This window comes from Melanerpes formicivorus, unplaced genomic scaffold, assembly GCF_026170545.1.
Source record: "Melanerpes formicivorus ecotype bairdi unplaced genomic scaffold, bMelFor1.0.p_v2 SCAF_34, whole genome shotgun sequence".
In the NCBI taxonomy this organism is placed as follows: Eukaryota; Metazoa; Chordata; class Aves; order Piciformes; family Picidae; genus Melanerpes; species Melanerpes formicivorus.
This window is the reverse complement of record NW_027142386.1, coordinates 3,516,193-3,540,704: the sequence shown is the minus strand read 5'-3', so window position 1 is coordinate 3,540,704 and position 24,512 is coordinate 3,516,193. Positions and strand designations below refer to the sequence as shown.

The following is a 24,512-nucleotide window of genomic DNA, read 5'->3' as shown; positions in this document are numbered from 1 at the left end:
AGAAGGCAGCACTCCCCCAGGGATCACCGCTCACCCCCCAGGGATCAGCGCTCCCCCCACCCAGGGATCAGCCCTCCCCCAGGCTCCTTCCTTGCCGCTCAGCCTCACCCCCCCAGCTGAGAAAAACACCCCCACCCCCCTGAAAGGACCACAACACCCCTCCCCAAAATACCAGGATACTTTATTTCCTTGAGCTCCAGTGGTACAACTGTAGCAGCATCTCACCAGGCAACTCCTGCAGTGTTAAAGACACAGTGAAGGCAACAGGAAATTTCCAAGGCAGGCCAAAACCACCAAAATCAAACAAACCCCCACCCAAACCCACCCCCCCAAAACGGCAAAGTTGCTCAAACCCCCTCCCACCCCCCTCCCCTTAAATACTCTGTGCGTTGGTTGCAGACAAAGCAGCAGGGCATGGCTCACAAACCAGCTTCAAACATGGGAGAGGGAGAGGGAGGAAGGGGAAGGCAGAGGGAGAGGGAGGAAGGGGAAGGCAGAGGGAGAGGGAGGAAGGGGAAGGCAGAGGGAGAGGGAGGAAGGGGAAGGCAGAGGGAGAGGGAGGAAGGGGAAGGCAGAGGGAGAGGGAGGAAGGGGAAGGCAGAGGGAGAGGGAGGAAGGGGAAGGCAGAGGGAGAGGGAGGAAGGGGAAGGCAGAGGGAGAGGGAGGAAGGGGAAGGCAGAGGGAGAGGGAGGAAGGGGAAGGCAGAGGGAGAGGGAGGAAGGGGAAGGCAGAGGGAGAGGGAGGAAGGGGAAGGCAGAGGGAGAGGGAGGAAGGGGAAGGCAGAGGGAGAGGGAGGAAGGGGAAGGCAGAGGGAGAGGGAGGAAGGGGAAGGCAGAGGGAGAGGGAGGAAGGGGAAGGCAGAGGGAGAGGGAGGAAGGGGAAGGCAGAGGGAGAGGGAGGAAGGGGAAGGCAGAGGGAGAGGGAGGAAGGGGAAGGCAGAGGGAGAGGGAGGAAGGGGAAGGCAGAGGGAGAGGGAGGAAGGGGAAGGCAGAGGGAGAGGGAGGAAGGGGAAGGCAGAGGGAGAGGGAGGAAGGGGAAGGCAGAGGGAGAGGGAGGAAGGGGAAGGCAGAGGGAGAGGGAGGAAGGGGAAGGCAGAGGGAGAGGGAGGAAGGGGAAGGCAGAGGGAGAGGGAGGAAGGGGAAGGCAGAGGGAGAGGGAGGAAGGGGAAGGCAGAGGGAGAGGGAGGAAGGGGAAGGCAGAGGGAGAGGGAGGAAGGGGAAGGCAGAGGGAGAGGGAGGAAGGGGAAGGCAGAGGGAGAGGGAGGAAGGGGAAGGCAGAGGGAGAGGGAGGAAGGGGAAGGCAGAGGGAGAGGGAGGAAGGGGAAGGCAGAGGGAGAGGGAGGAAGGGGAAGGCAGAGGGAGAGGGAGGAAGGGGAAGGCAGAGGGAGAGGGAGGAAGGGGAAGGCAGAGGGAGAGGGAGGAAGGGGAAGGCAGAGGGAGAGGGAGGAAGGGGAAGGCAGAGGGAGAGGGAGGAAGGGGAAGGCAGAGGGAGAGGGAGGAAGGGGAAGGCAGAGGGAGAGGGAGGAAGGGGGGAAGGGGAAGGCCTTGCACCTGGGATCCAGCATTACAGACAGCAGGAAACATTGTCAACATCTAGGAGACCTCTGCCAATTCTCTGCACCTCCCCAGCTGCAGAAGGCTTGGTCTGGGTTTATCAGACACCCCAAGGAGCTGCAGCAGCTCCTGGGTGCTCCTCAGCCACTCTCAGCTGGAAGGCAGAGCAGGTTCCCAGGGGCACCTGGTTGATAATGGCTGCTGTGCTCAGAACACCACATCTTTTATCCCCCAGCTAGGGAGCAAAACTGGGCACCACCTCCCTCCCCCATGAATGATGCTCAGGCTGGCCAAAGCCCACAGACCCTGGGGCAAGCCCAGCCTTTGTGCCCAGACCTACTCACAGGCTACTCCCAATGGGAGGTGAAGTTCACTCCCAGGAGGTGCAAGGTGAAGGCAAAACTAAAGCTAAGCAACCAGAGGAAGAGGAGGGTGGGCTGGGGACCTCTTGCTGAGTGACTCCTAGCTCCTGAAGCCACCCTGCAAAGCTGTCACCCTCCACCTCATGCTAGGTTGCCTCTTTTAGTAGTAAAGTGACCCAAAATTTCCACCTAGGTGTTCATGCCCACCTCCAGTGGAACGTGTGGGGCAGGTTGTGGTTCCTCATTAGTGACTCCCCAGCTTCTCAAGTCAACAGGAAAAGGCCTCCAAAGGCTGCCAGCCAGCCAGCTCTGAGACCCCCAGCCTGGAGGGCCTCCATGTGCAAGAGAGGTCTCCCTCCAGCTGCCCCACCAAGCCCAGGGGGCCTCAGGCTCACAGCTGTTAGGCTTTAAGGCACAAACAAGGTGCATGTGGCACAGTGACACAGCCACCTGAAGTGGCAAAAAGGCACCAAGAAGCTGCTGCCACCACCCTCAGTGCTACAGAGGTTCATCAGCACAAGGCACAACAGAGCTGCTCCTCCACTCACCTTCTCCAGGTGACAACAGCAGGAGGAGGAGGAGCTCTGCTTAGTGGCATCCCACACAACTCACCTGGCTGCTGGACCCCTCCAGGGACATGTGGCAGCCCAAAGAGTTGTCCCTCACAGACCCCAGACAAGCCACATCTCCAGTAAGGAGCTGGAGCCAGCTTGAGACATCAAGCTGCTACAGGGACAAGGTTTGCCAGCTGGGGTCCCACACATCCAGGCTCCTAAATCCTCTCATTAGCTCCTGATTCCCACCCCCCAGGGATTGGCTGAAGGAGGCATTTTGGTTTGGAAAGGCTTCTCCCAGGGGGAGCAGGGGGTGCAGCAAGGCTGGCACCCCTCCAGAGCATGCACAGCTTTGCTGGCCACCACCAAGCTCCTGCAGCAGCAAAATCAAACCCATGGCCTGAGCAACCTCTCTAGGTTGGGTTTCTGCTCCTCAAAGAGACAGAGGAGCAGTAGCTAGTTGTCCAGCATGGCTCTAGGTTGGGTTTTCTGCTCCTCAAGAGACAGAGGAGCTGCAGCTAATTGTCCAGCATGGCTCTAGGTTGGGTTTTCTGCTCCTCAAGAGACAGAGGAGCAGCAGCTAATTGTCCAGCATGGCTCTAGGTTGGGTTTCTGCCCCTCAAGAGAGAGAGGAGCAGCAGCTAATTGTCCAGCATGGCTCTAGGTTGGGTTTTCTGCTCCTCAAGAGACAGAGGAGCTGCAGCTAATTGTCCAGCATGGCTCTAGGTTGGGTTTCTGCCCCTCAAGAGAGAGAGGAGCAGCAGCTAATTGTCCAGCATGGCTCTAGGTTGGGTTTCTGCCCCTCAAGAGAGAGAGGAGCAGCAGCTAATTGTCCAGCATGGCTCTAGGTTGGGTTTTCTGCTCCTCAAGAGACAGAGGAGCTGCAGCTAATTGTCCAGCATGGCTCTAGGTTGGGTTTCTGCTGCTCAAAGAGACAGAGGAGCAGCAGCTAATTGTCCAGCATGGCTCTAGGTTGGGTTTCTGCTCCTCAAGAGAGAACTAAACAGCAGCTAATTGTCCAGCATGGCTCTAGGTTGGGTTTCTGCTGCTCAAAGAGACAGAGGAGCAGCAGCTAATTGTCCAGCATGGCTCTAGGTTGGGTTTCTGCTCCTCAAGAGAGAACTAAACAGCAGCTAATTGTCCAGCATGGCTCTAGGTTGGGGTTTCTGCTCCTCAAGAGAGAACTAAACAGCAGCTAATTGTCCAGCATGGCTCTAGGTTGGGTTTCTGCTGCTCAAAGAGACAGAGGAGCAGCAGCTAATTGTCCAGCATGGCTCTAGGTTGGGTTTCTGCTCCTCAAGAGAGAACTAAACAGCAGCTAATTGTCCAGCATGGCTCTAGGTTGGGTTTCTGCTCCTCAAGAGAGAGAGGAGCAGCAGCTAATTGTCCAGCATGTCTCTAGGTTGGGTTTCTGCTCCTCAAGAGAGAACTAAACAGCAGCTAATTGTCCAGCATGGCTCTAGGTTGGGGTTTCTGCTCCTCAAGAGAGAGAGGAGCAGCAGCTAATTGTCCAGCATGGCTCTAGGTTGTGTTTTCTGCTCCTCAAGAGAGAACTAAACAGCAGCTAATTGTCCAGCATGGCTCTAGGTTGGGGTTTCTGCTCCTCAAGAAAGAGAGGAGCAGCAGCTTACTGCCAAGCATGTGCTGGGAGGTGGCCTTGGCTCTGCAAGGAAGACTTTCACTGCCTGCTGCTGGTTTGGTGCTGGCCAGGCTGTGACCCTTTGTGACCCAGGAGAGCTGAGCTGTAAACAGCAGCCCTGGGCCCTCCATGGAGCTGAGCAGCTCTGTGCAAGCCCTCTTTGATGCCACCAGCTCCTGAGGGGTGCAGAGTTGCTCCTTCAGCAGGATCAGGGCTTTGGTGACACAGAAGCACAAGCCCCTAAAGGGAGAGGGAGGCTGGGGGCTGCTCAGCTCTCCTACCCCCACACCAAAGTACCTTTGCCAAGCAAGCCCAAGAGGAACATTCTCTACAATCTCCATTTTTCAAGAGCCTCCTTGTAAAAAGGAGAACAGAGTTGAGGTGCCCTCTCCCCAGCCTCTCCTCCCCCCTCCCCAAAGTGACCAAGGATTGTGGGGGTGTGCCCTGCACTTTCCCAAAGTGGTATCCTCCCACCCCCAATTCCTTCTCCCCTCATCCCCCATCAAGTCTCCAGGGGCTACACCAAGTACCTTGCCCACCCAGAGCAGAACTCAGCTCACTCTTTGTGGGGTGGGGGTGGGGAGGGAATTGCTGTGCAATCAAAGCCAATCTGGCTATCAAAACAAAATGGTTTGGTGTCTCCCTTAACACAGGAGGGAAGAATCCAGCCCTTTCCCCCTCCTTCCCCCCCCACCCCCCAACAGCTGCAGCTCTCACAGCATCTCAATAAAAATATATATACACACACCCCCCCCCCAAAAGATCCACACCCCCCCAAGGCCTACATAGAAAAATAAAGGATAAACATTATCCATCTATTTTATACTCCTAGAAGAAAAAAAAGGTCAAGTTCTGAGGATGTTTTGCTGCTTTGATGTTAAAGAGGAAAAGCCAAACCCAACCTAAACCAACCCAACTCCCCCCATCCCCACCCCCCAGGCTAGGCTGGGGTCACCTTCTGGTGAGGAGTCAGCCCCATCATCTTCCCAGCTCCTTCAGAGCAACACAAAACCACCACCAAACCACCACCAGTCAGCAATTTCCCTGCCCCAAAATCAAGTTATTAAATAAGAGGTTAGGTGGGGTTTGGTTTTCCAGTCTTTAGAAGCTGTTTGGTTGTTGCAGCAAAGGAGGAAGGGGCCCAGGGCTGAGGATCACTTAAGGCTTCGAGAGGGAGAAGTGGATAATCAGCTGTGAGGCCAGCAACAGCCCTCACAGACCCCAGGGCTGGATTGCCCTGTGGACATCAGCTGTGAGGCCACCAGCAGTCCTCAGCAGAACCCCAGGGCTGGTTGGCTCTGTGGACATCAGCTGTGAGGCCAGCAGCAGTCCTCAGCAGAGCCCCAGGGCTGGATTGCCCTGTGGACATCAGCTGTGAGGCCACCAGCAGCCCTCAGCAGAGCCTCAAGGCTGGTTTGCCTTGTGGACATCAGCTGTGAGGCCACCAGCAGCCCTCACAGACCCCAGGGCTGGTTGGCTCTGTGGACATCAACTGTGAGGCCACCAGCAGCCCTCAGCAGAACCCCAGGGCTGGTTGGCTCTGTGGACATCAACTGTGAGGCCACCAGCAGTCCTCAGCAGAACCCCAGGGCTGGTTGGCTCTGTGGACATCAACTGTGAGGCCAGCAGCAGTCCTCAGCAGAGCCCCAGGGCTGGATTGCCCTGTGGACATCAGCTGTGAGGCCACCAGCAGCCCTCAGCAGAGCCCCAGGGCTGGTTGGCTCTGTGGACATCAGCTGTGAGGCCACCAGCAATCCTCAGCAGAGCCTCAAGGCTGGATTGCCTTGTGGACATCAGCTGTGAGGCCACCAGCAGCCCTCAGCAGAGCCTCAAGGCTGGTTGGCTCTGTGGACATCAGCTGTGAGGCCACCAGCAGCCCTCAGCAGAGCCCCAGGGCTGGTTTGCCCTGTGGACATCAGCTGTGAGGCCACCAGCAGCCCTCACAGACCCCAGGGCTGGTTGGCTCTGTGGACATCAGCTGTGAGGCCACCAGCAGCCCTCACAGACCCCAGGGCTGGTTGGCTCTGTGGACATCAGCTGTGAGGCCACCAGCAGCCCTCACAGACCCCAGGGCTGGATTGCCCTGTGGACATCAGCTGTGAGGCCACCAGCAGCCCTCAGCAGAACCCCAGGGCTGGTTGGCTCTGTGGACATCAACTGTCAGGCCACCAGCAATCTTCACAGACCCCAGGGCTGGATTGCCCTGTGGACATCAGCTGTGAGGCCACCAGCAGCCCTCAGCAGAGCCTCAAGGCTGGATTGCCCTGTGGACATCAGCTGTGAGGCCACCAGCAGCCCTCAGCAGAGCCTCAAGGCTGGATTGCCCTGTGGACATCAGCTGTGAGGCCACCAGCAGCCCTCACAGACCCCAGGGCTGGATTGCCCTGTGGACATCAACTGTGAGGCCACTAGCAGCCCTCAAACAGATCTCCAGAGCTCTTTGGCCCCGTGGACATCAGCCGTCAGGCCACCAGGAGCCCGCAAGCAGAGCTCCAGGGCTGGTTGGCTTGCAGGCACACAGGCAGATGCAGACACACACAGAGGAGGACCCCAGGGGGCTGGTGTTGACTCCTGGGGCCGAGTCCTTCACAAGGATGTTCTCCTCTCCAGCTTGTGCTTCGTGAGGAAGTACTTGAAGAACTCATAGACGGACCAGGCGATGGCCGTCGAAGGCATCTGGTAGATGACTCGAGCCTGCACCCCTCTGAAGTACCCTGGCAGCCCTCCCAGCTGGTAGACAGTCTTGAAAGCGTTCACCATGCCCGAGAGGTGGCCACTGATGTTCACAGAGCTCAGAGCCATGTTCTCCTGGGTGTTGAGCAAGGTCTTGCAGACGTCCAGGGGAGTGGTGGCGGCGGCGGCCACAGCCCCGGCGACGGCGCCGGAGACGATGTGGGACTGGGGGTTGTAGTCCCGGTGGGGGTTGATCTGCTCCTGCATGAACTCATAGGTGATGAAGTGAATGGCCTGGAAGGGGACATTCATGGTCAGCTGGGTGGTGTAGCTGCGGTAGAAGGCCCCAAAGCCTTCCGTCCTCTGCACCGTCCTCACGCAGGCCAGGACAGACTTGTAGGGGGAGTTGAACATCTGCATCCTCTGCTTCACCACTGCTCCAGGAGAGGGGCACAGCCAGCCCCAGGCAGGACACACATAGGCACACAGAAAGGCTTCTTAGCTGAGGAACATCTTGCCTGCTCACCACAGCAGCCAGACCCAACCCTGCTCCCAGACCCAAACAGCCAGACCCCAACCCTGCTCCCAGACCCAACCATCCAGACCCAACCATCCAGACCCCCAACCCTGCTCCCAGACCCAAACAGCCAGACCCCAACCCTGCTCCCAGACCCCAACCAGCCAGACCCCAACCCTGCTCCCAGACCCAAACAGCCAGACCCCAACCAGCCAGACCCCAGCCCTGCTCCCAGACCCAACCAGCCAGACCCTAACCATCCAGACCCTAACCATCCAGACCCCAACCCTGCTCCCAGACCCTAACCATCCAGACCCCAACCCTGCTCCCAGACCCAAACAGCCACACCCCAACCCTGCTCCCAGACCCAACCATCCAGACCCCAACCAGCCAGACCCCAACCCTGCTCCCAGACCCTAACCATCCAGACCCTAACCATCCAGACCCCAACCCTGCTCCCAGACCCTAACCATCCAGACCCCAACCCTGCTCCCAGACCCAAACAGCCACACCCCAACCCTGCTCCCAGACCCAACCATCCAGACCCCAACCAGCCAGACCCCAACCCTGCTCCCAGACCCAACCATCCAGACCCAACCATCCAGACCCCCAACCCTGCTCCCAGACCCAAACAGCCAGACCCCAACCCTGCTCCCAGACCCCAACCAGCCAGACCCCAACCCTGCTCCCAGACCCAAACAGCCAGACCCCAACCAGCCAGACCCCAGCCCTGCTCCCAGACCCAACCAGCCAGACCCTAACCATCCAGACCCTAACCATCCAGACCCCAACCCTGCTCCCAGACCCTAACCATCCAGACCCCAACCCTGCTCCCAGACCCAAACAGCCACACCCCAACCCTGCTCCCAGACCCTAACCATCCAGACCCCAACCCTGCTCCCAGACCCAAACAGCCACACCCCAACCCTGCTCCCAGACCCTAACCATCCAGACCCCAACCCTGCTCCCAGACCCAAACAGCCACACCCCAACCCTGCTCCCAGACCCTAACCATCCAGACCCCAACCCTGCTCCCAGACCCAAACAGCCACACCCCAACCCTGCTCCCAGACCCAAACAGCCACACCCCAACCAGCCAGACCCCAACCCTGCTCCCAGACCCCACCATCCAGACCCCAACCAGCCAGACCCCAACCCTGCTCCCAGACCCTTAAAATAGTCATAAAATGGTTTGGGTTGGAAGGGATCTCAAAGCTCAGCCAGTTCCAGCCCTGCTGCCATGGGCAGGGACACCTCCCACCAGCCCAGGCTGCTCAAGGCCTCATCCAGCCTGGCCTTGAACACCTCCAGGAAGGGGACAACCTGTTCCAGTCTCTCCCTACCCTCACTGCAAAGAATTTCTTCCTCATCTCCAGTCTCAGTCTCTCCTCTCCCAGCTCAAAGCCATTGTCTTTCATCCTGGCACTCATCCAGCCCTTGTCCACACACATCCAGCCCTTGTCAGAAGTCCCTCCCCAGCTCTCCTGGAGCCCCTTCAGGTACTGGAAGGCCATCAGAAGGTCTTCCTGGAGCCTTCTCTTCCCCAGGCTGAAGAGTCCCAACTCTCCCAGCCTGCCCCCACAGCAGAGGTGCTGCAGCCCTCTTCTGATCATCTTCCTGGCTTCCTCTGTGCTCTCCTCCAGAGTCCAACCATTAACCCAGGGCTGCACCAACCCATGGCCCTCAGCACCACATCTCCACAGCTCTGAAACCCCTCCAGGGATGGAGACTCCACCACTTCTCCAGGCAGCCTGTTCCAGGGCTGGAGCACACAAACCAGGCACTTCTGGAGTGGGGAGATCCTCATGGGCCAGGTTTTCACCACAAAGCTGTGTGCATCCAACCTTCTCCCAGCCTCCCAGTGCCTCCCAACCACCCAACACAGCAAGTGAGGGAAGCAGGTCAGAGCTCAGCCCTGCTTCAACAGCTCTCCATTTCTATGGGCTGATTCACTCCTCTCCTCAAGCTTAATTAAGGAAATTGTCTTCTAGCTAGAGGGTCATTAAGACAGACTGACAAAGACCTCAGTGGTTGGACTTAATGATCTTGAAAGGCTTTTCTAACCCAAAATGCTTCTCTGACCCTCAGGATGCAGAGCTGGTGTGCAGAAACAAGAGGCCAAGAGCAGAAAGGAGATGAAACTTAGAATCATAGAATCCACCAGGTTGGAAAACACCTCAGGGAGCATCAAGTCCAACCTATGACCTATCCCCCAACACCTCCTGACAGCTAAACCATGGCTCCAAGGGCCACGTCCAATCCCCTCTTGAGCACCTCCAGGGATGGGGACTCCACCACCTCCCTGGGCAGCACATCCCAATGGCCAATAACTCTTTCTGGGAAGAACTTTCTCCTCACCTCCAGCCTAAACTTCCTCTGCCACAGCTTGAGACTCTGTCCTCTTGTTCTGGTGCTGGGTGCCTGGGAGAACAGCCCAACCCCCACCTGGCTACAATCTCCCTTCAGGGAGTTGCAGAGAGCAAGAAGGTCTCCCCTGAGCCTCCTCTTCTCCAGGCTAAGCAACCCCAGCTCCCTCAGCCTCTCCTCACAGGGCTGTGCTCCAGACCCCTCCCCAGCCTCCTTGCCCTTCTCTGGACACCTTCAAGTCTCTCAATGTCCTTCTTAACCTGAGGAGCCCAGAACTGGACACAGGACTCCAGGTGTGGCCTAACCAGTGCTGAGCACAGGGCACAAGGACTTCCCTGCTCCTGCTGGCCACACTCTTCCTGATGCAGGCCAGGATGCCATTGGCCTTCTTGGCCCCCTGGGCACACTGCTGGCTCATGTTCAGCTGCTGTCCATCACTACCCCCAGGTCCCTCTCTACCTGGCTGCTCTCAGCCACTCTGTCCCCAGCCTGTAGCACTGCCTGGGGTTGCTGTGACCAAAGTACAGAACCTGGCACTTGACCTTGCCCTGAAATCTTCCTGGCTGACCTGAAACCAACCTTCCAGACCTGGGAAGTGGAAGAGACTCCACCTAAAAGTGCCAAGTCCTGAAGTGAAGTCCTTCACTTAAGGACTTTCCAGTTCATGTAATCCCTTGAATCAGGAGAAAATTCAAAGGATTTGGAACCCCAGAGATATTTCCCTCCCCTCCAGAAAAACCTCAACTTCAGGCCAGCTCAGAGGTACCACAATTACCAGCAGCCAGCTGGCAGTGCAGCTAATTATCTTCATTTCAGCTGCATGTTGCTGTTGGTCCTCTTCATGCCAGACCTGCCCTAGCCAGGGAAAGCCACACAAGGGCCCCCAGGGGCTTCTGCACTTGTTCTACAACAGGACTAAGCTCCCCCTGGTTTAGGCAGCTCAAAGCTTCATCAAAAAGCCCCCACAAGCACTGCAGGAGCAGAGTGGCAGCAGCCTGATGTTAGGAGACACCAGTTCTCCTGGAGAGCCTCCATCCCAGGATGGTGTTGGTTGGAAGGGACCTCTGGAGATCATCCACTCCAACCTCCCTGCTTAAAGCTGGGGAGAGACTTTTTGAGCAGGGCCTGTTGTGACAGGACAAGGGGGGATGGATTGAACTCAAAGAGGGAGATTCAGAGGGGAGAGAAGGAAGGAAAGAAGGTGCTGAGAGCCTGGCCCAGGCTGCCCAGAGAGGTTGGAGCTGCCCCATCCCTGGCACCATTGCAGGGCAGGTTGCTTGGGGCTCTGAGCAACCTGCTCTGCTTGGGGATGTCCCTGCTGGCTGCAGGGGGGTTGGACTGGGTGGGCTTGAAAGGTCCCTTCCCACCCCAAGCATTCCAGGGTTTCTGTGCCTCTTGTTTTCCTGAGCTGCTGCAGACACATCCCATAGGATAATCTCAGCCTGAGCTCTTGAGACATGAAAATCAGCTGAGATGGGAATGCTTCACTCCTACACTTGCACAGAATGGGAGGGGTTGGAAGGGACCTGTGGAGATCAGCCAGTCCCAGCCCCCTGCCAGGGCAGGATCACCCAGGGCAGGTCACAGAACACATCCAGGTGGGTTTGGGATCTCTCCAGAGAAGGAGACTGCACAACCTCTCTGGGCAGCCTGCTCCAGGCCTCCAGCACCCTCACAATGAAGAAGTTTTCCCTTCTGTTCCCCTGGCAGCTCCTCTGCTCCAGCTTGTCCCCAGTGCCCCTTGGTCTGTCCTTGGACATCCCTGAGCAGAGCCTGGCTCCAGCCCTGCACATCTTCATCCCCTGCAATGAAGGCAGCCCTCAGGCTCCTCTGCTCCAAGCTCCCTCAGCCTGGCCTCAGTATCACCAAGGTTGGAAGAGACCTCAAAGATCATCAAGTCCAACCTGGCACCACAGACCTCAGGACTAAACCCTGGCACCAAGTGCCACATCCAATCTCCTCTTGAACACCTCCAGGGATGGGGACTCCACCACCTCCCTGGGAGGGGTTGGAAGGGACCTGTGGAGATCAGCCAGTCCCAGCCCTCTGCCAGGGCAGGATCACCCAGGGCAGGTCACACAGAACACATCCAGGTGGGTTTGGGATCTCTCCAGAGAAGGAGACTCCACAACCTCCCTGGGCAGCCTGCTCCAAGGCTCCAGCACCCTCACACCAAAGAAGTTTCTCCTTGCTGGATGCACCACACAGAGACCCTGTGCAAGCCCTTGGCAAGGAAGAGACTCTCACAATAATGAACCCTTTGAGCTCACCAAGTCCCAAACTATCATCACCCAACACCATTAACTTCTGCAGAGATGTTCTTAAGCTCCCAACTTGGCTTCCCCCCCCCAAGTCTGAAATGGGCACCACAGACCTGTGCCTGCATTTTAAACCTGCCAAGCACCACCCAGGCAAGCAGAAGACAACCAGGCAGGCAGGATTTATCCCATCCAACTGGCCTGAGCTTGTGGGGGGAAAAAAAAAAAGACTAAAACAAAGGGCTCAAGCTGCTGAGGGTGGTGCAGGGTGGCCTTGGTGCCTCCCCCAGGCTAAGGGGGTGGGTGCAGCACCTCCCCAGCACAGGGAGTTACCTTCAGCAGGATTCATCACTGCGTCGTGGAGCAGCGTGGCCACGCTCCCAGCTATACCTGCAAGACACAAGAAGATCCTCTTCAAGCCCTGGCTTCTGAACCTTGGGGTTTCTTTTTATTGCTCAGGCATCATCATCATCAGATGATGATGATGAAGGTGGTGGAGGTCCACTGAGAAACCACAGAGCACAGCCCAGCCCTGCAGCAAGCCCAAAGAAGCAGCCAGTGACTCATTCCCAAGGCAGGAAAAACCCAGGCTGAGCAGCTTGAAAAGCAACCCAAGATCTGCTCCCCCCACCCCCCCACAGGATCACCAACCACCACCTCTGCTGCTCACAAAAGGCTTTGTCCATGCAAGGCACCACCAGCTTCACCCAGGCTGGGCTGGGGAAGGAGCAAGGCTCACAGATCCATGAGGAATCCCTTTCACTCCTCCCTGATTCTCTCTGCACAGCCACCCTGCAGCTGGCCCTCTGGAGCCACACCTTCCCCTCTGATGTTGCTTTCCACCTCAAATTCCCTCTTGCCCCCAGGACTTTTGGTCATTTCTTAAGAGAGGTTTTCCTGCTGGCACCAAGAGCCTGGAGCTGCTGGGAAGGCAAAGATGGGAAGGAGGTCAGCAGCACAAAAGCAACCAGCCAAGAAAAGAGGGTTGAAAGGTTGGGGCTTGATGATGCTCTGCTCTTCCAACACAAACAGTTCTGTGGTGCCATGCTCTATACCCTGAAGTGAGTTGGTTGGGTCAGGTTCAAGTGTCTTGACTGCTTGGAGGGTGATGAAGCCCTGGAGCAGGCTGCCCAGAGAGGTTGTGGAGTCTCCTTCTCTGGAGGCTTTCCAAACCCACCTGGGCAAGCTGCTGTGGGTGCCCCTGCTTCAGCAGAGCTGTTGGATGATCTCCAGAGGTCCCTGCCAACCACCACCACCACGCTGGATTCTTACCATCCCCCATCAGGAGCTGCCTTCTGCACAAACCCTTTTGTAACACCCTTGGGGCTGCTCACTCAGAGCCTTTCTGCTCCCACAGAGGTACTGCTGGAGCTAAACCCCCAAAAGCCTTCCTGGTGGGAGCAGACTCTTTAACCAAAGCATGTGAGCACACCAGAGGATGCAGTGCACTTTACCATGCTGGAGCTCCAAGGGAGACATCTGGAACAACCTCTACTTGAAACCTCAAGAGGTTTTAGGTGGTGCCTTCAACGCCAAGCCAGCCACAGCAGCCTCCAGCTGCCTCTCTCAGCACCTCTTGTCCAGAGTATTGATTACTCAAGGCTAGAATCATCTGATGAGGGAGTGCTGCAGAAACCTAGGTTAGACCAAGGCTTTGGAGGCTGCACAACAACTTTGCCACCAAGGCTTCCAAGGCCAGGAAGACCTCCTCTGCTCTGCTGCAGGCAGCCAGGCCACCTCTCTCCTCTGGCAGGCAGAGCTACCGAGCAGTCAGCGGTCCTAAGACTGGGCTTAGCAGTTTTTCAGAGGAGGATGGTGCCCAGGACAAAGCACTCAGCTAGAGGATAGGTGCTGAGAGACCTGCAGGCTCGGGCTTTGCTCGGTTGCATCTTGCATCCTCCCACACACAGACCTCTCACAGCAGATCTTCCAGGAGCAGAGCACGGCGGAGGAGGCCGGGGCTAAGGGCAGGAAGCAAGCAAAGGACAGGCTGTTAACTGCAAGCAAGTTGGGTTTGCTGGGCAAGGAGCCCCAAATACCATTGGCCAAGTGGCTGTTGCCTCCCTGCTGGAGAGTGTCACTTAAGGACTTTTTCAGGTTCTCATAGCAGGCGAAGTACATGGCGTGGGCAGGGCCTGCCCCCAGCATGGTGACATTAATCCCACGCAAAGGCCTCCAGAAGCCCTCTGTCAGCACAATCCTCTTCAGAGCTTCGTAGACACTCCTGTACTGGGCCTTGGGGTCCGGCTGCAGGCTCTGCATCCTTGTCTGCAACAAAGCACACGAAGGGAGAGGCCTGGGTTACCCACCCGGGATGCCACCGGCGCGACTCAGAGCTCCGGCACCTCACCTCCTGAGGCTCCACGAGGGGCAGGGGACTGCACATGGGGAGCAAGAAGCCCCTGCAGCAGCACAGGGGAGGGGGGGACCAGCTGAGAAGCAGCTCCAAGGAGAAGGAGCTGGGAGTGCTGGGGGACAAGAAGGTGCCCAGGACCCAGCAACGTGCCCTGGTGGCCAAGAAGGCCTCGGTGGTGGCCTGGGGGGCATGGAGAAGAGTGTGGGCAGCAGGGTGAAGGAGGTTGTTCTCCCCCTCTACTGCACCCCAGTGAGCCAACAGCTGGAGTCCTGGGTCCAGCTCTGGGCTCCCCAGTTCAAGAGGGACAGGGAAGTGCTGGAGGGAGTCCAGTGGCAGCTCTGAAGCTGCTGAGGGGCCTGGAGCAGCTCTGGCAGCAGCAAAGGCTGAGAGCCCTGGGGCTGAGAGCCTGCAGAAGAGCAGCCCCAGAGGGGAGCTGAGCAATGCTCAGCAAGAGCTAAAGGAGCTGTGGGGGGCAAGAGGCTGGGGCCAGACTCTGCTGAGTGGTGCCCAGGGACAGGACAAGAGGCAGTGGGCACAAAGTGGCACCCAGGAGGTTCCATCTGAACAGGTGAAACTTGTTTGGTGTGAGGGTGCTGGAGGTCTCCCATGAGCAGGCTGCCCAGAGAGGTTGTGGAGAGCTTCCAACCCCCCCTGGGCATTGTGCTGCTGGGCAAGCTGCTGTGGGTGCCCTCCTGGAGCAGAAGGGGTTGGGCTGTAAGAGCTCCAGAGCTCTCTTCCCACCCCTAACCATGCTGAGACCATCTGCAACTTCCAAGATCATTAGAAGGGTAAACAGCTGAGTCCATGCCAGGGCCAGGACACTCTTTCTCCACACTTCACCTGCCAGACCAGCCAGGTGAACCCCATTGCAACACCAGGAGCCCAGGAGGCTTCTCAGAGGGAAGTGTGACCTCTGCTCCCATTTATGGGTGGAAGGAGCAGGGAATGCAGCGAGTGCAGTTGTTCCAAGGGCTTGCTGAAGACACAGTTAGGTCTTTAATTGCCTCTTGCTCACACCACTCCCAGCTCTCTGCCCCAGCTTGTTGCTCCTGGTGTTGCTCAGCTGCTTGTGACTCTCCTCAAGCAGACTCAGGCCATGATTGGGAAACAGGTTTCCTAGAAGGGCAGGCTGAGAAAGTGGGATGCCTGCAGTAACCTCCCTGGGGAAGGAGAGGCAGGGCAAGGTCACCTCCTTCTCCTGCACAGTGACCCAAGCAGCTCCAGCTGGTGATGATGGCCCCAGCAGGTTGGAGAGGAGAGACCCCCAGGCTTCACCACACCTTCCCTCCCAGCTCCTGGTGCCCTGTAGCCACCAAGAGCCTGAGCTGGACATTTTCATCTGCATCCTCACTCAACAGTCCTCAGTGGGCTTTTCCCCTACAGATTTTTTTGAAGCCAGCTCAGCTGCTAGCATCCAAAGCATCCTAAGAACCTCAGTGCTGCCACTTCATGACATCCTGGTTGGGGGGACACCAACCAAACCAAACCAAACCACTTCATTTAGCTCATTTCAAGCTCCTACAGACTGATGCCATCACACCCCAGCAGTGCTCCAATGATGTCAACCTGCAGTGGGTGCTTGCAGGAGTCCAGCCACCTCCTACCAGCACCAAGGGAGGGCTTAAACCTCTGCAACCAGCCCAGCAAAGTGCAGCGAGATGCAAAAGGCTCTGCTGCTCCTCCTCCTCCTGCTGAGCAGCCCACAGGTCCTGCTGGCCTGCAGCATGGCTGATACATCCCATCCCACCCCACCAAAACCAGGCTGGAGGAGCACAGCTTTTGGTGGTGGCCTCACACCTCCAAACCACAAACACAGAAGGGCTCTCCTGGGAAAGGGCAGAGTCTCAGGAGATGAATGTTTGGCAACCTGCAACAGGCTCCATCCAATTAGTGCTCTCAAGGAGAAGCTGGAGAGCTGCAGCTCAGAGCTCATGTGGGTTTGCCAAGGAGGATGCCTTCCACCCCACCAGCTGGGCCATCCCATCCTCAGAATGAAGACCAGGACACAGAACAGAATCACAGAAGTGTTGGGAAAGCACAGCTCACAGAATGGATTGGGTCAGAAGGGACCTTGAAGCTCATCCAGTTCCAACCCTCCTGCCAGGGGCAGGGACACCTCCCACCAGCCCAGGTTGCTCAAGGCCTCATCCAGCCTGGCCTTGAACCCTCTGCAGGGAGGGGGTCATCAAGTGCAACCCAACACCTCCATGGCCATTAACCCCTGCCCCCAGGTGCCATGTCCACAGGTTGTTACGGCGTGCCAATGCCAGCGTGGTGCCTCCCCAGGCAGAGCCAGAGGAGCAGCTCCCTTCTTGGCAGAGCTCCAGCAACCCTTAGAAAAGCAAAGGCTGCCCAGGCCACCTCCAAGACACTTCCTCATTGGGATACAACCCTCCAAGCTTATCAATTCCATCAGGCAGGAGGTAATACTACAGCTCAGCTCTCGGGCAAGACGAAGCCAATCGAAGCGCTGCAGGTTGGGACCTTCGACTGCTCCAAAGCCTCCTCCAGAGCTGCTGGAAACAGAGGAGCACTTTCAGGTGAACATTCTGAGAGCGAGGAGGAGGTCAGAGCTGAACTCAGGACTTTAACCCAGTGCCATAAAACCAAGCTATGAAAGCAATCTGTGAAGCTGAGCCAACAGCTTGCGGCATTTCACCACAACCAGAGAGGAATCGAGGTTGGAAAAGGCCTTTTGAGACCACTGAGCCTCACTCTTAACCCAAGACTTATGAACCCAACTCTCAGTCCACCAAGATTTGAGGCAAACCATGGAATTGTAGAATCACAGAATGGGAGGGCTTGGAAGGGACCTCTGGAGATGAGTCCAACCCCCCCCTGCCAAAGCAGCATCACCCAGGGCAGGTCACTCCGGAGCACATCCAGGTGGGGTTGGAAGCTCCCCAGAGAAGGAAACTCCCCAAGCTCTCTGGGCAGCCTGCTCCAGGGCCCTCCAGCACCCTCACACCCAGCTCTCAGCCCTCACTGAGTGGCCACAGGGGTCTGGCAGCCCCCTCCACGTGGCCTCTGGACCTTCCTGTCCTACCGATGCTCACCAGGAGAGGCTGCAGCTCCGGATGAGAAACTCCCAGCAGCTGCTCCACCGTCAGTGTGACTCAGCACAACCTCCTGCTGCCGAGCTGCTCTCATCCAGCTGGGGCTTGGGGCAGCTTAGGGTCTAGTTTGGGGGTTGGTTTTTTTGGTTACTCTGCTGGTTTTACCTTGAAGCCATTCCTCCAGACCCCAGCAGTGACCCCAGGAGCTCTCCCTCTCACCTCACTCTGTGGCTGGGATGCCTTCAAAGCAGTGAAGGTTCCAAAGGGCAATGAGCCACTGCTGCTCTGTGCCACAGAAACAATCTCTGGATTTGGGGGGTCTGATTTTTAATTCACTCTTTTCCCCCCCAGTTTGGGGGTTGTGAGGTGCTGGGGTTTGGTTTTTAGCCCCCACTCCAGTGCAGCACCTTCTCCATCCACATCTGATGCATTCTGGCAGGAGGTGAAGGCAGCCAAGCTCTCCTGCAGGGCTGGGCTGGGGGATTGGAGGTGCTGCTCTTTGGTTTCATCCTTCCCAAACCCTTTTGGGTGGGTAGGAAACCACATCCCCAGAGATGGAAGCAGAAGGGGTTGGGGAGAAATGATGACCATGCTTTCCCAGAAAGGGGTGGCCCAGATGATCCTTGAAGTCCCTTCCAACCTGGTGGGCAGTGATTCCAAGGACTCCAAACACACAGCAGCAGCAGCTCCTCAGGAAGGTGACACATGCAGGATCACAGCCATGGTGCTGTGTTGTTAGCAACCAACCCTGGGTGTCTCCACCCTTACTGAAGGGTCCAGCTGCTTCCACATCACAATGGATAAACACCAACATCTATTTGTCTGTTGGATCATCTGAGCCACTCCAGAAGGGTTCAGAAGCTCACACTGTCCCCCCCCAGAGCAGGTGTTGGACCCACCTCAGGCACCCCACGCTTTGCATCACCACCAGGCTTGCACCTTTCATTAGCTCTGTGGACACAAACAGGACCAACAGCCCCAGAAGTAACCAGACCCAAGGTCTGCTGTGTGGCTGCTGCTGCAAACAGGTTCAGCTCTGTTCCAGGCAGGATAAGAAGTTTATCGTGGTGTGAAGGATGAGCTATGCAGTCCTCACCCCTCCACAAGGCTCCTGCCACCTATCTGAAGCCAACAAGCTGCTCCAGGAGCCTCACCCCCCTCTTGTTCACCAGCCAAGAAATACTTCTCCACCTACTTAGGTTAATCCTCGTTGCATAAGGCAGGAGCTCCCCAGCAACCACAAGCATCGTCCTGGTTTCAGTTTGGGCATCAGGAGCAACACCAAAAGTCCCCCAGCTTCAGCCTCACCAGGTGCTGGGGGACCAGCACCAGCTTCAGGGATGCTGTCTGGGGGAAGAGCACCCAACCTCCCTGCTGCCAGGAGAGGTTTGGCTCTCCAGCACTGCTGAGTCAGGTCTGCAGTTCGGTGGATTCTCCCTAAAGGCTTCGCCGGTTTGCTGTGCCGCTGTGCACACAACCTGGGATCTGATTCACCTTGGGTTCTTCCCTGCCCACTGCAGGCCCTCTCCAAGTTCAGCCTGCACATTCGTGTGACAGGCACCCAGCCTGGGCTCCCTGCAGCTAGCAAAAGCCCTGGAGAACACAAGATGCCTTCACCAGGCAGCAAGCAGCGTTTCAGCAGCAACTGGGTCAGAGCCTGCTGACCAGAGAGGGCTTTGCTGCTGCACCACCCAGAGCTCAAGCTCTGAAGTCCCTCCTCTTTCTTGCTAGGCTGCTTCCCAGCTCACCAGACAGGCAACACACTTGGGGAGGTGCCCCCCTCCTTCCCCCCCAATATGTGCAAGTGCCCAGGGGAGGGGAGAGCAGGGTCAAACAGGTTAGCCACACAGCCATGCAGCACCTCAACTCCAACAGCTGAAAGAAGAGCAACTGCTCCTCCTGGAGCTGGCTCGAGGGAGGGGTGGATGCAGAACCTCCCACCAAAGCCAAGCATCCCTAACCCCAAAGTTTACATCCAAGCAGAGCAGCTCACAGCAGCTCATCTACCACCCTCAGTCGTACTTCTGGAGGTGCTGGAAGGTGTCCCGAGAAGGGCCACGAGGAGGAGCAGAGGGCTGGAGCTGCTCTGCTGCAAGGACAGACTGAGGGAGTTGGGGTTGTGCAGTCTGGAGAGGAGAAGGCTCTGAGGAGACCTAATTGTGGCCTTCCAGGATCTGAAGGGGGCTGCAAGAGAGCTGGGGAGGGACTTTTGAGGGTGTCAGGAAGTGACAGGACTGGGGGGGATGGAGCAAAACTAGAAGTGGGGAGATTCAGATTGGATGTGAGGAAGAAGTTCTTCCCCATGAGGGTGGTGAGAGCCTGGCACAGGTTGCCCAGGGAGGTGGTGGAAGCCTCCTGCCTGGAGGTGTTTGCAGCCAGGCTGGACGTGGCTGTGAGCAACCTGCTGTGGTGTGAGGTGCCCCTGTGAGGTGCCCCTGGCCATGGCAGGGGGGTTGGAACTGGCTGAGCCTTGAGGTCCCTTCCAGCCCTGACAATTCTGTGATTCTATGATTCCTGCACCACCCTGGTTAGATGACCTGAGACATAATCAGGGCTGGAGCAAGGGCTCCTTGTCACCTGTGCATCTGCCACCCGCTGCCAGGAAGGGATGTCCCCAATGTCTCAGTTTCCAGGTGATGACAACTCTGTCACATCCTCAAGGCAGCTGCTTTCCTTACCCTGGGAACATAGCTCCAGCAGAATGGCAGAAAAGCCACCAAATGCCTTAAGAGAAGGGAGGAGGAGGCTCCAGGGGAGTCCTCCAGCAACTCCTTTTCTGCTGGCATCACAAGTAGCCCTCAACATGCTGATGATTCAAAAGAGCTTTGGAGGCTGGTCAGGCCTGCCAGGACAGCTGCATTCTCAGCAGCTACAAACCAAAACAAGCCTAAGCACCAAAGGAAACATCAAAACCCCTGCAGCCCAAGCCAGGGAGTTGGACTTGATGATCTCCAAGGTCTTTTGCAACCTAACACAACCACAGCGTTACGTGGAGAAGGCAGAGGCCAGCGCGCAGGGAAGGCTGAAGCTCAAGGAGGTCTCAGAAGGAAAAGGGTGGGAAGGAAAAGACATCAAAGCAAGTCTCACCAGCCACAAAAGCCTCCAGTTGAGGCTTTTGTTGGCAACTACAACCTGTCCTGAACTTCCCCTCTGAACGCTGCTGCAAACCACAAAGTGCCACCGGCCAGGGAGCTCACAGCCAGCAGCTGCAGGAGGCTCCAGATGGGCACCAGAGAGATGCCTCCTCCATCATGCCCCAGCACGTGGGGCACCCCCAGCACCTCAGGGAGTCCCACACCGATCCCTGAACTTCACCAAGGTGCACAGGGCACTGGTTTTTAACTGCATGCCTCGATGGGACCCCACCAGCACACAGCCTGCCCTCTCCCAAGCCTTGTCCAGCTCAGGAATTGTGCCTCCAAAAGCAAACCATTCCCCAAATCCAACCCAGTTTCAGTTTCTCTTTCAGAGGGAACAACTTGCTGCACCCAAAACCTTTCCTCTACAGCACAATCTCAAGCCAAGTGCCTGAAATGCCTCTCCCTGGAGCATCCACATCCCTGGACCTTCTCTGCTCCCATAGGCTCTGCTCAGCCAGGATTGATCCCAACAACCAGATGAAGGAAGGAGCTCGGCTGCTGCTCTCCTGCAGGACAGCACCACGCTCCCCATGGTGAAGTGCCAGCTGCTCTTGCAAGCTTTGGTGGTGGTGCTTGATTACTCCCACCACAAAATAAAGCCCTTTTGGGGGGGGTCATTCCCCTCTTTTCCCACAGCAGATGGGCACAAAGGGCACAGAGCAAGAGCAGCACCCAAAGCCTGCAGCTTCCACTCTGCCCCCAACACGTGGGGTGACCTTGGCTGAGCTCCAGTGATCTGCAGCCAGCCAGCAGCTGAGGTATTTTATCTGCTCCTGAGCACCTCACAGCAGTGTGCTCAGCAGGGCTGTTCCCAGTATAAGGCTGTGCCTTGGCAAACCCCTAACATGGGCACTGCCAGCTCTGACACAAGGAATTCAAGGGCCTGGTGAGATCAGCACCTCCACTTCCCTACAAGCACCTCCTGCTCCGGGAAACCAGCCACAGCTTTCACTTTCTCCCTTTTCCCTTGCAGAGGAAATGCCATCATCAGCTCCCCCCACAAAGCCCAGAATGCCAACATGCTGCTCTGACCACAGAACCAGACAATGGCAGGGGTTGGAAGGGACCTCTAGAGATCATCCACTCCAACCCCCCCTTGCCAAAGCAGGGTCACCTAGGGCAGGTCACAGAGAAAGGCATCCAGATGGCTCTTGAAAGTCCCCAGAGAAGGAGACTCCACAACCTCTCTGGGCAGCCAGCTCCAAGCCTCCAGCACCCTCACACCAAACCAGTTTCCCCTCCTGTCAAGGTGGAAGCTCCTGGGTTCCAGGTTGCATCCACTGCCCCTTCTGACCACAACTGGGCAGAAAACACCCAGCTCATTTGGGAGAGGAGCTGGTGTGGTGGGCTTGGGGGGACCCTGAGATGAGGAGCAGCCCAAGCCTATGAGCTAGGTCCAGCAAGCACAGACCTGTGGAAAACACCCAAAACCCACCCAAAAATGAAAGAGTATTGAATCTGAGAGCTTAGCACAGCACACTGGCAAGACCTCCAGTGCCTTAAAGCAAAGGCATTGCCTCTCCTCTCCTCTTTCAGGGTAGAAATGAGACCATGGGAACAGGTTTCCCAGGGAGGTGGTGGAAGCCACATCCCTGGAGGTTTTTAAAGCCAGGCTCTTAGCAGCCTGACCTAGTGTGAGGTGTCCCTGCCCATGGCAGGGGGGTTGGAGCTGGCTGAGCCTTGAGGTCCCTTCCAACCCTAACAATTCTTGCACCCAGACCAGCACCACAGCATTGAGGACATCTGGCTTCTCCTAATTTTATTTTCTCTGGTTTTTGAGGCCACCAGAGGTGATGGGGGGGGGGGGGGCAGAGGGAAGAAACACCCTTCAGGATCCTTCCTGCCACAGAGGTGATGCCCTGAGAGCTCCCCTCCTGCACACCTGAGCACCAAGAGCTGTTTGTCAGCTTCAAGCACCTGATCTGCAGTAAAGGCCAACCACCAGCTGCACATCTTCAGCCATGCAAGACCCTTCCTAAGCCCTGACCACGAATGTCAGGCTCACACCATACCTAATGCCACCTTCACACCACTTGCAGATGGATGCACCACTCCACCCCCACCAGCTCTCCCCTCTTGGACTGGCAGTCCAACACTCCACTACTAGGAGGGAAGAACCACCCAGCAGCCCACGCTGGGGGACACTGGTGGCAGCTCCAGCTCTGGGGAGCCCCACAAAGAACTTTGCAAGGCCCAGCACACACCTCCAACACCGCAGGTTGTGCAAAGCTGGCTGGGACCAAGGATGCTGCAGCTGCAGGGATGGGTCCAGGGTGGGTGGCTTCCACTGTAGACCTCAGAGGTGACACCTCGGGGTCCTTCCACACTGCAGCAGCTTCTTCCTCGCTCACCTCCAGCTCCTCTTGCACACTCCCTAACAGCACGGTCCCAATTTTGCTGCCTCCAAGCACCATAGCCCGTTCTAGAGGTCTGTGCACCCCAACACCCCTCACACATCTCCCTCACCTCCGTGCGTGTTCTCCTGCTGGCACCAGTGCAAAGCCTGGCACCCCGTGAACGCACCCCCGGGACCCAGTGCATGCAGCCCCGGTGCACTCCTGCACGTCTCCGGTGCCCTGTGCACGCATCTCCGTACACCTCCGGTACTCCGTGAACACGTTACCGGGCATCCCCATACACTGCCGGTATGCCCTGCACTCCCGCACACCTCCGGTACTCACCGCAAGCCCTCAAGCGCTCCCGGTGCACTCCTGCGCACCTCCGGTAACCCATGCAAACACCCCCGGTGCCCCCTGCGCGCATCCCCCCGTGCACGCACCACCGCTGCGCTGCCGCACACACCCCGGTACCCCGTGTGCGTGTCCTGCCGGGCACCCCCGCTGCACTCCCGCTACCCCATGCACACTCGCAGCTCAGCACCGCCGGTAGCCGGTGCAGACACCCCGCTCGCACATCTGCCCCCGTGCACATCGGCAGCCGATTCCGGAGGTCCTGCTAGCCACCCCTAACCTCCGCCCTCCACGCACCTTGACCGAGTCCACCGGGTACATGACCGTGTGCTCCATGATGCCAGCTACCGCCCCGGCCATCATGTGGGTGCCGAGCGAGGCGCCGCTGGGCAGGCTCTCGTAGTCCTCACTCTCCATTGGCTGCCCGGGAGCGGCGGCGCCAGCGGCAGGGGTGGGCGGCCCAGGCCCCGGAGGCGCCGCCGCGCTGCCCCCGACTCCGCAGCTCAGCTCCATCCACCCGGTACCGGCAGGACACAGCAGTTTACGGGGGACCGGATGGGGCCGGACGCGGCGGCCCCGGCCCCGCTTTAAAGGCCGCAACGGCGCCCCGCCCACGCCCCGCCCATGCCCCACTCTAGCCAATAGCGAGAGGCAGCTGCCCGCCACCCGCCACCCTCGTTGGGCCGCGCCGCGGCCCCGCGCGTAACGTCACAGGGAGAGGGACAGTGTGGATTGGCAGGGAGGCGGGCGAATGGCGAGGAGAGGAGGGCGGGATGTGGGCTATGATTGGGCTATGATTGGCTGGGCCGGCACGGGGCGGGGCTAAGCCTGTGCGCGGGCAGTGGGGGAGCCGTGGGAGTGTGGCCCCCGGGCAAGAGTAGTCCCACTCTGTGCCCCTGCCCCTGGCATCGGCGGGCACCCCCGGGTACCCCTCCCTGACCGTGCCCCTGGCACGGACACCCCCTGCAAGCACAGCCCTCTGTGACCGTACCCTGGCATCCTCCTGCAAGAACTTGCCCAGCTGGGAGAGCACTCAGGGTGTCCTTGGGTCTTTGGAACCCTGGAGCAGGCAGCCCAGCACCTCCCATCATGGCCCTGGGGGTTCTTCTGGGGGGGGCACCCCCAGCAGCACCCTGACCTGTGCCTCTGGGATATCGTGGGGCACGGCTGGGCAGGCAGGGAGGGGAAGAAGGTTGGCAATTGTGGGCATTACGTAAGGAAAAGTGGCATTTTTCCTGTAGGATTTGGGCATTGCTTGGAGTAGAGCAGCACTTTGTACCCCAAAGCCTCCCCAGACGGCCCCAGTCCATGAATCTATGAAAGCAGAACCTGTACCAAGTCCTCGGG

General features: G+C 57.9%; 2 protein-coding genes across 3 annotated transcripts; both read right to left on the bottom strand.

Annotated features, from left to right (window-relative positions):
- Window positions 1-331: 331 nt before the first annotated feature.
- Window positions 332-4,845, bottom strand: LOC137450212 (uncharacterized). Its single transcript, XM_068156512.1, has 2 exons — window positions 1,542-4,845; window positions 332-1,507 (listed from the first exon to the last, which is right to left on the bottom strand). The coding sequence occupies exons 1-2, from the start codon at window positions 1,562-1,564 to the stop codon at window positions 433-435; spliced, it is 1,098 nt and encodes a 365-aa protein (XP_068012613.1). The 5' UTR covers window positions 1,565-4,845; the 3' UTR covers window positions 332-432.
- A 64-nt stretch (window positions 4,846-4,909) lies between these two features.
- On the bottom strand, window positions 4,910-23,740 carry SLC25A37 (solute carrier family 25 member 37). Of its 2 annotated transcripts, XM_068156514.1 has the most exons (4): window positions 23,463-23,740; window positions 13,963-14,191; window positions 12,257-12,313; window positions 4,910-7,215 (listed from the first exon to the last, which is right to left on the bottom strand). In XM_068156514.1, the coding sequence occupies exons 1-4, from the start codon at window positions 23,676-23,678 to the stop codon at window positions 6,695-6,697; spliced, it is 1,023 nt and encodes a 340-aa protein (XP_068012615.1). In that variant the 5' UTR covers window positions 23,679-23,740; the 3' UTR covers window positions 4,910-6,694. The 2 variants fall into 2 exon arrangements, with proteins under 2 accessions (XP_068012615.1, XP_068012616.1); XM_068156515.1 differs by lacking the exons at window positions 13,963-14,191; window positions 23,463-23,740 and adding an exon at window positions 13,378-13,606.
- Between the last annotated feature and the right edge of the window lie 772 nt (window positions 23,741-24,512).

Excerpts from the sequence above, each read along its gene's own strand:
- LOC137450212 (XM_068156512.1), bottom strand. The coding sequence starts at position 1,564 with ATGCTGGATCCCAGGTGCAAGGC. Across the intron at positions 1,508-1,541 it reads CTGGATCCCAGGTGCAAGGC|CTTCCCCTTCCTCCCTCTCC; the intron begins CTTCCCCTTCCC and ends CTCTCCCTCTGC.
- SLC25A37 (XM_068156514.1), bottom strand. The coding sequence starts at position 23,678 with ATGGAGCTGAGCTGCGGAGTCGGGGGCAGCGCGGCGGCGCCTCCGGGG. Across the intron at positions 14,192-23,462 it reads ACCCGGTGGACTCGGTCAAG|ACAAGGATGCAGAGCCTGCA; the intron begins GTGCGTGGAGGG and ends GCTTTGTTGCAG. Across the intron at positions 12,314-13,962 it reads CAACAGCCACTTGGCCAATG|GTATAGCTGGGAGCGTGGCC; the intron begins GTATTTGGGGCT and ends TGTGTCTTGCAG.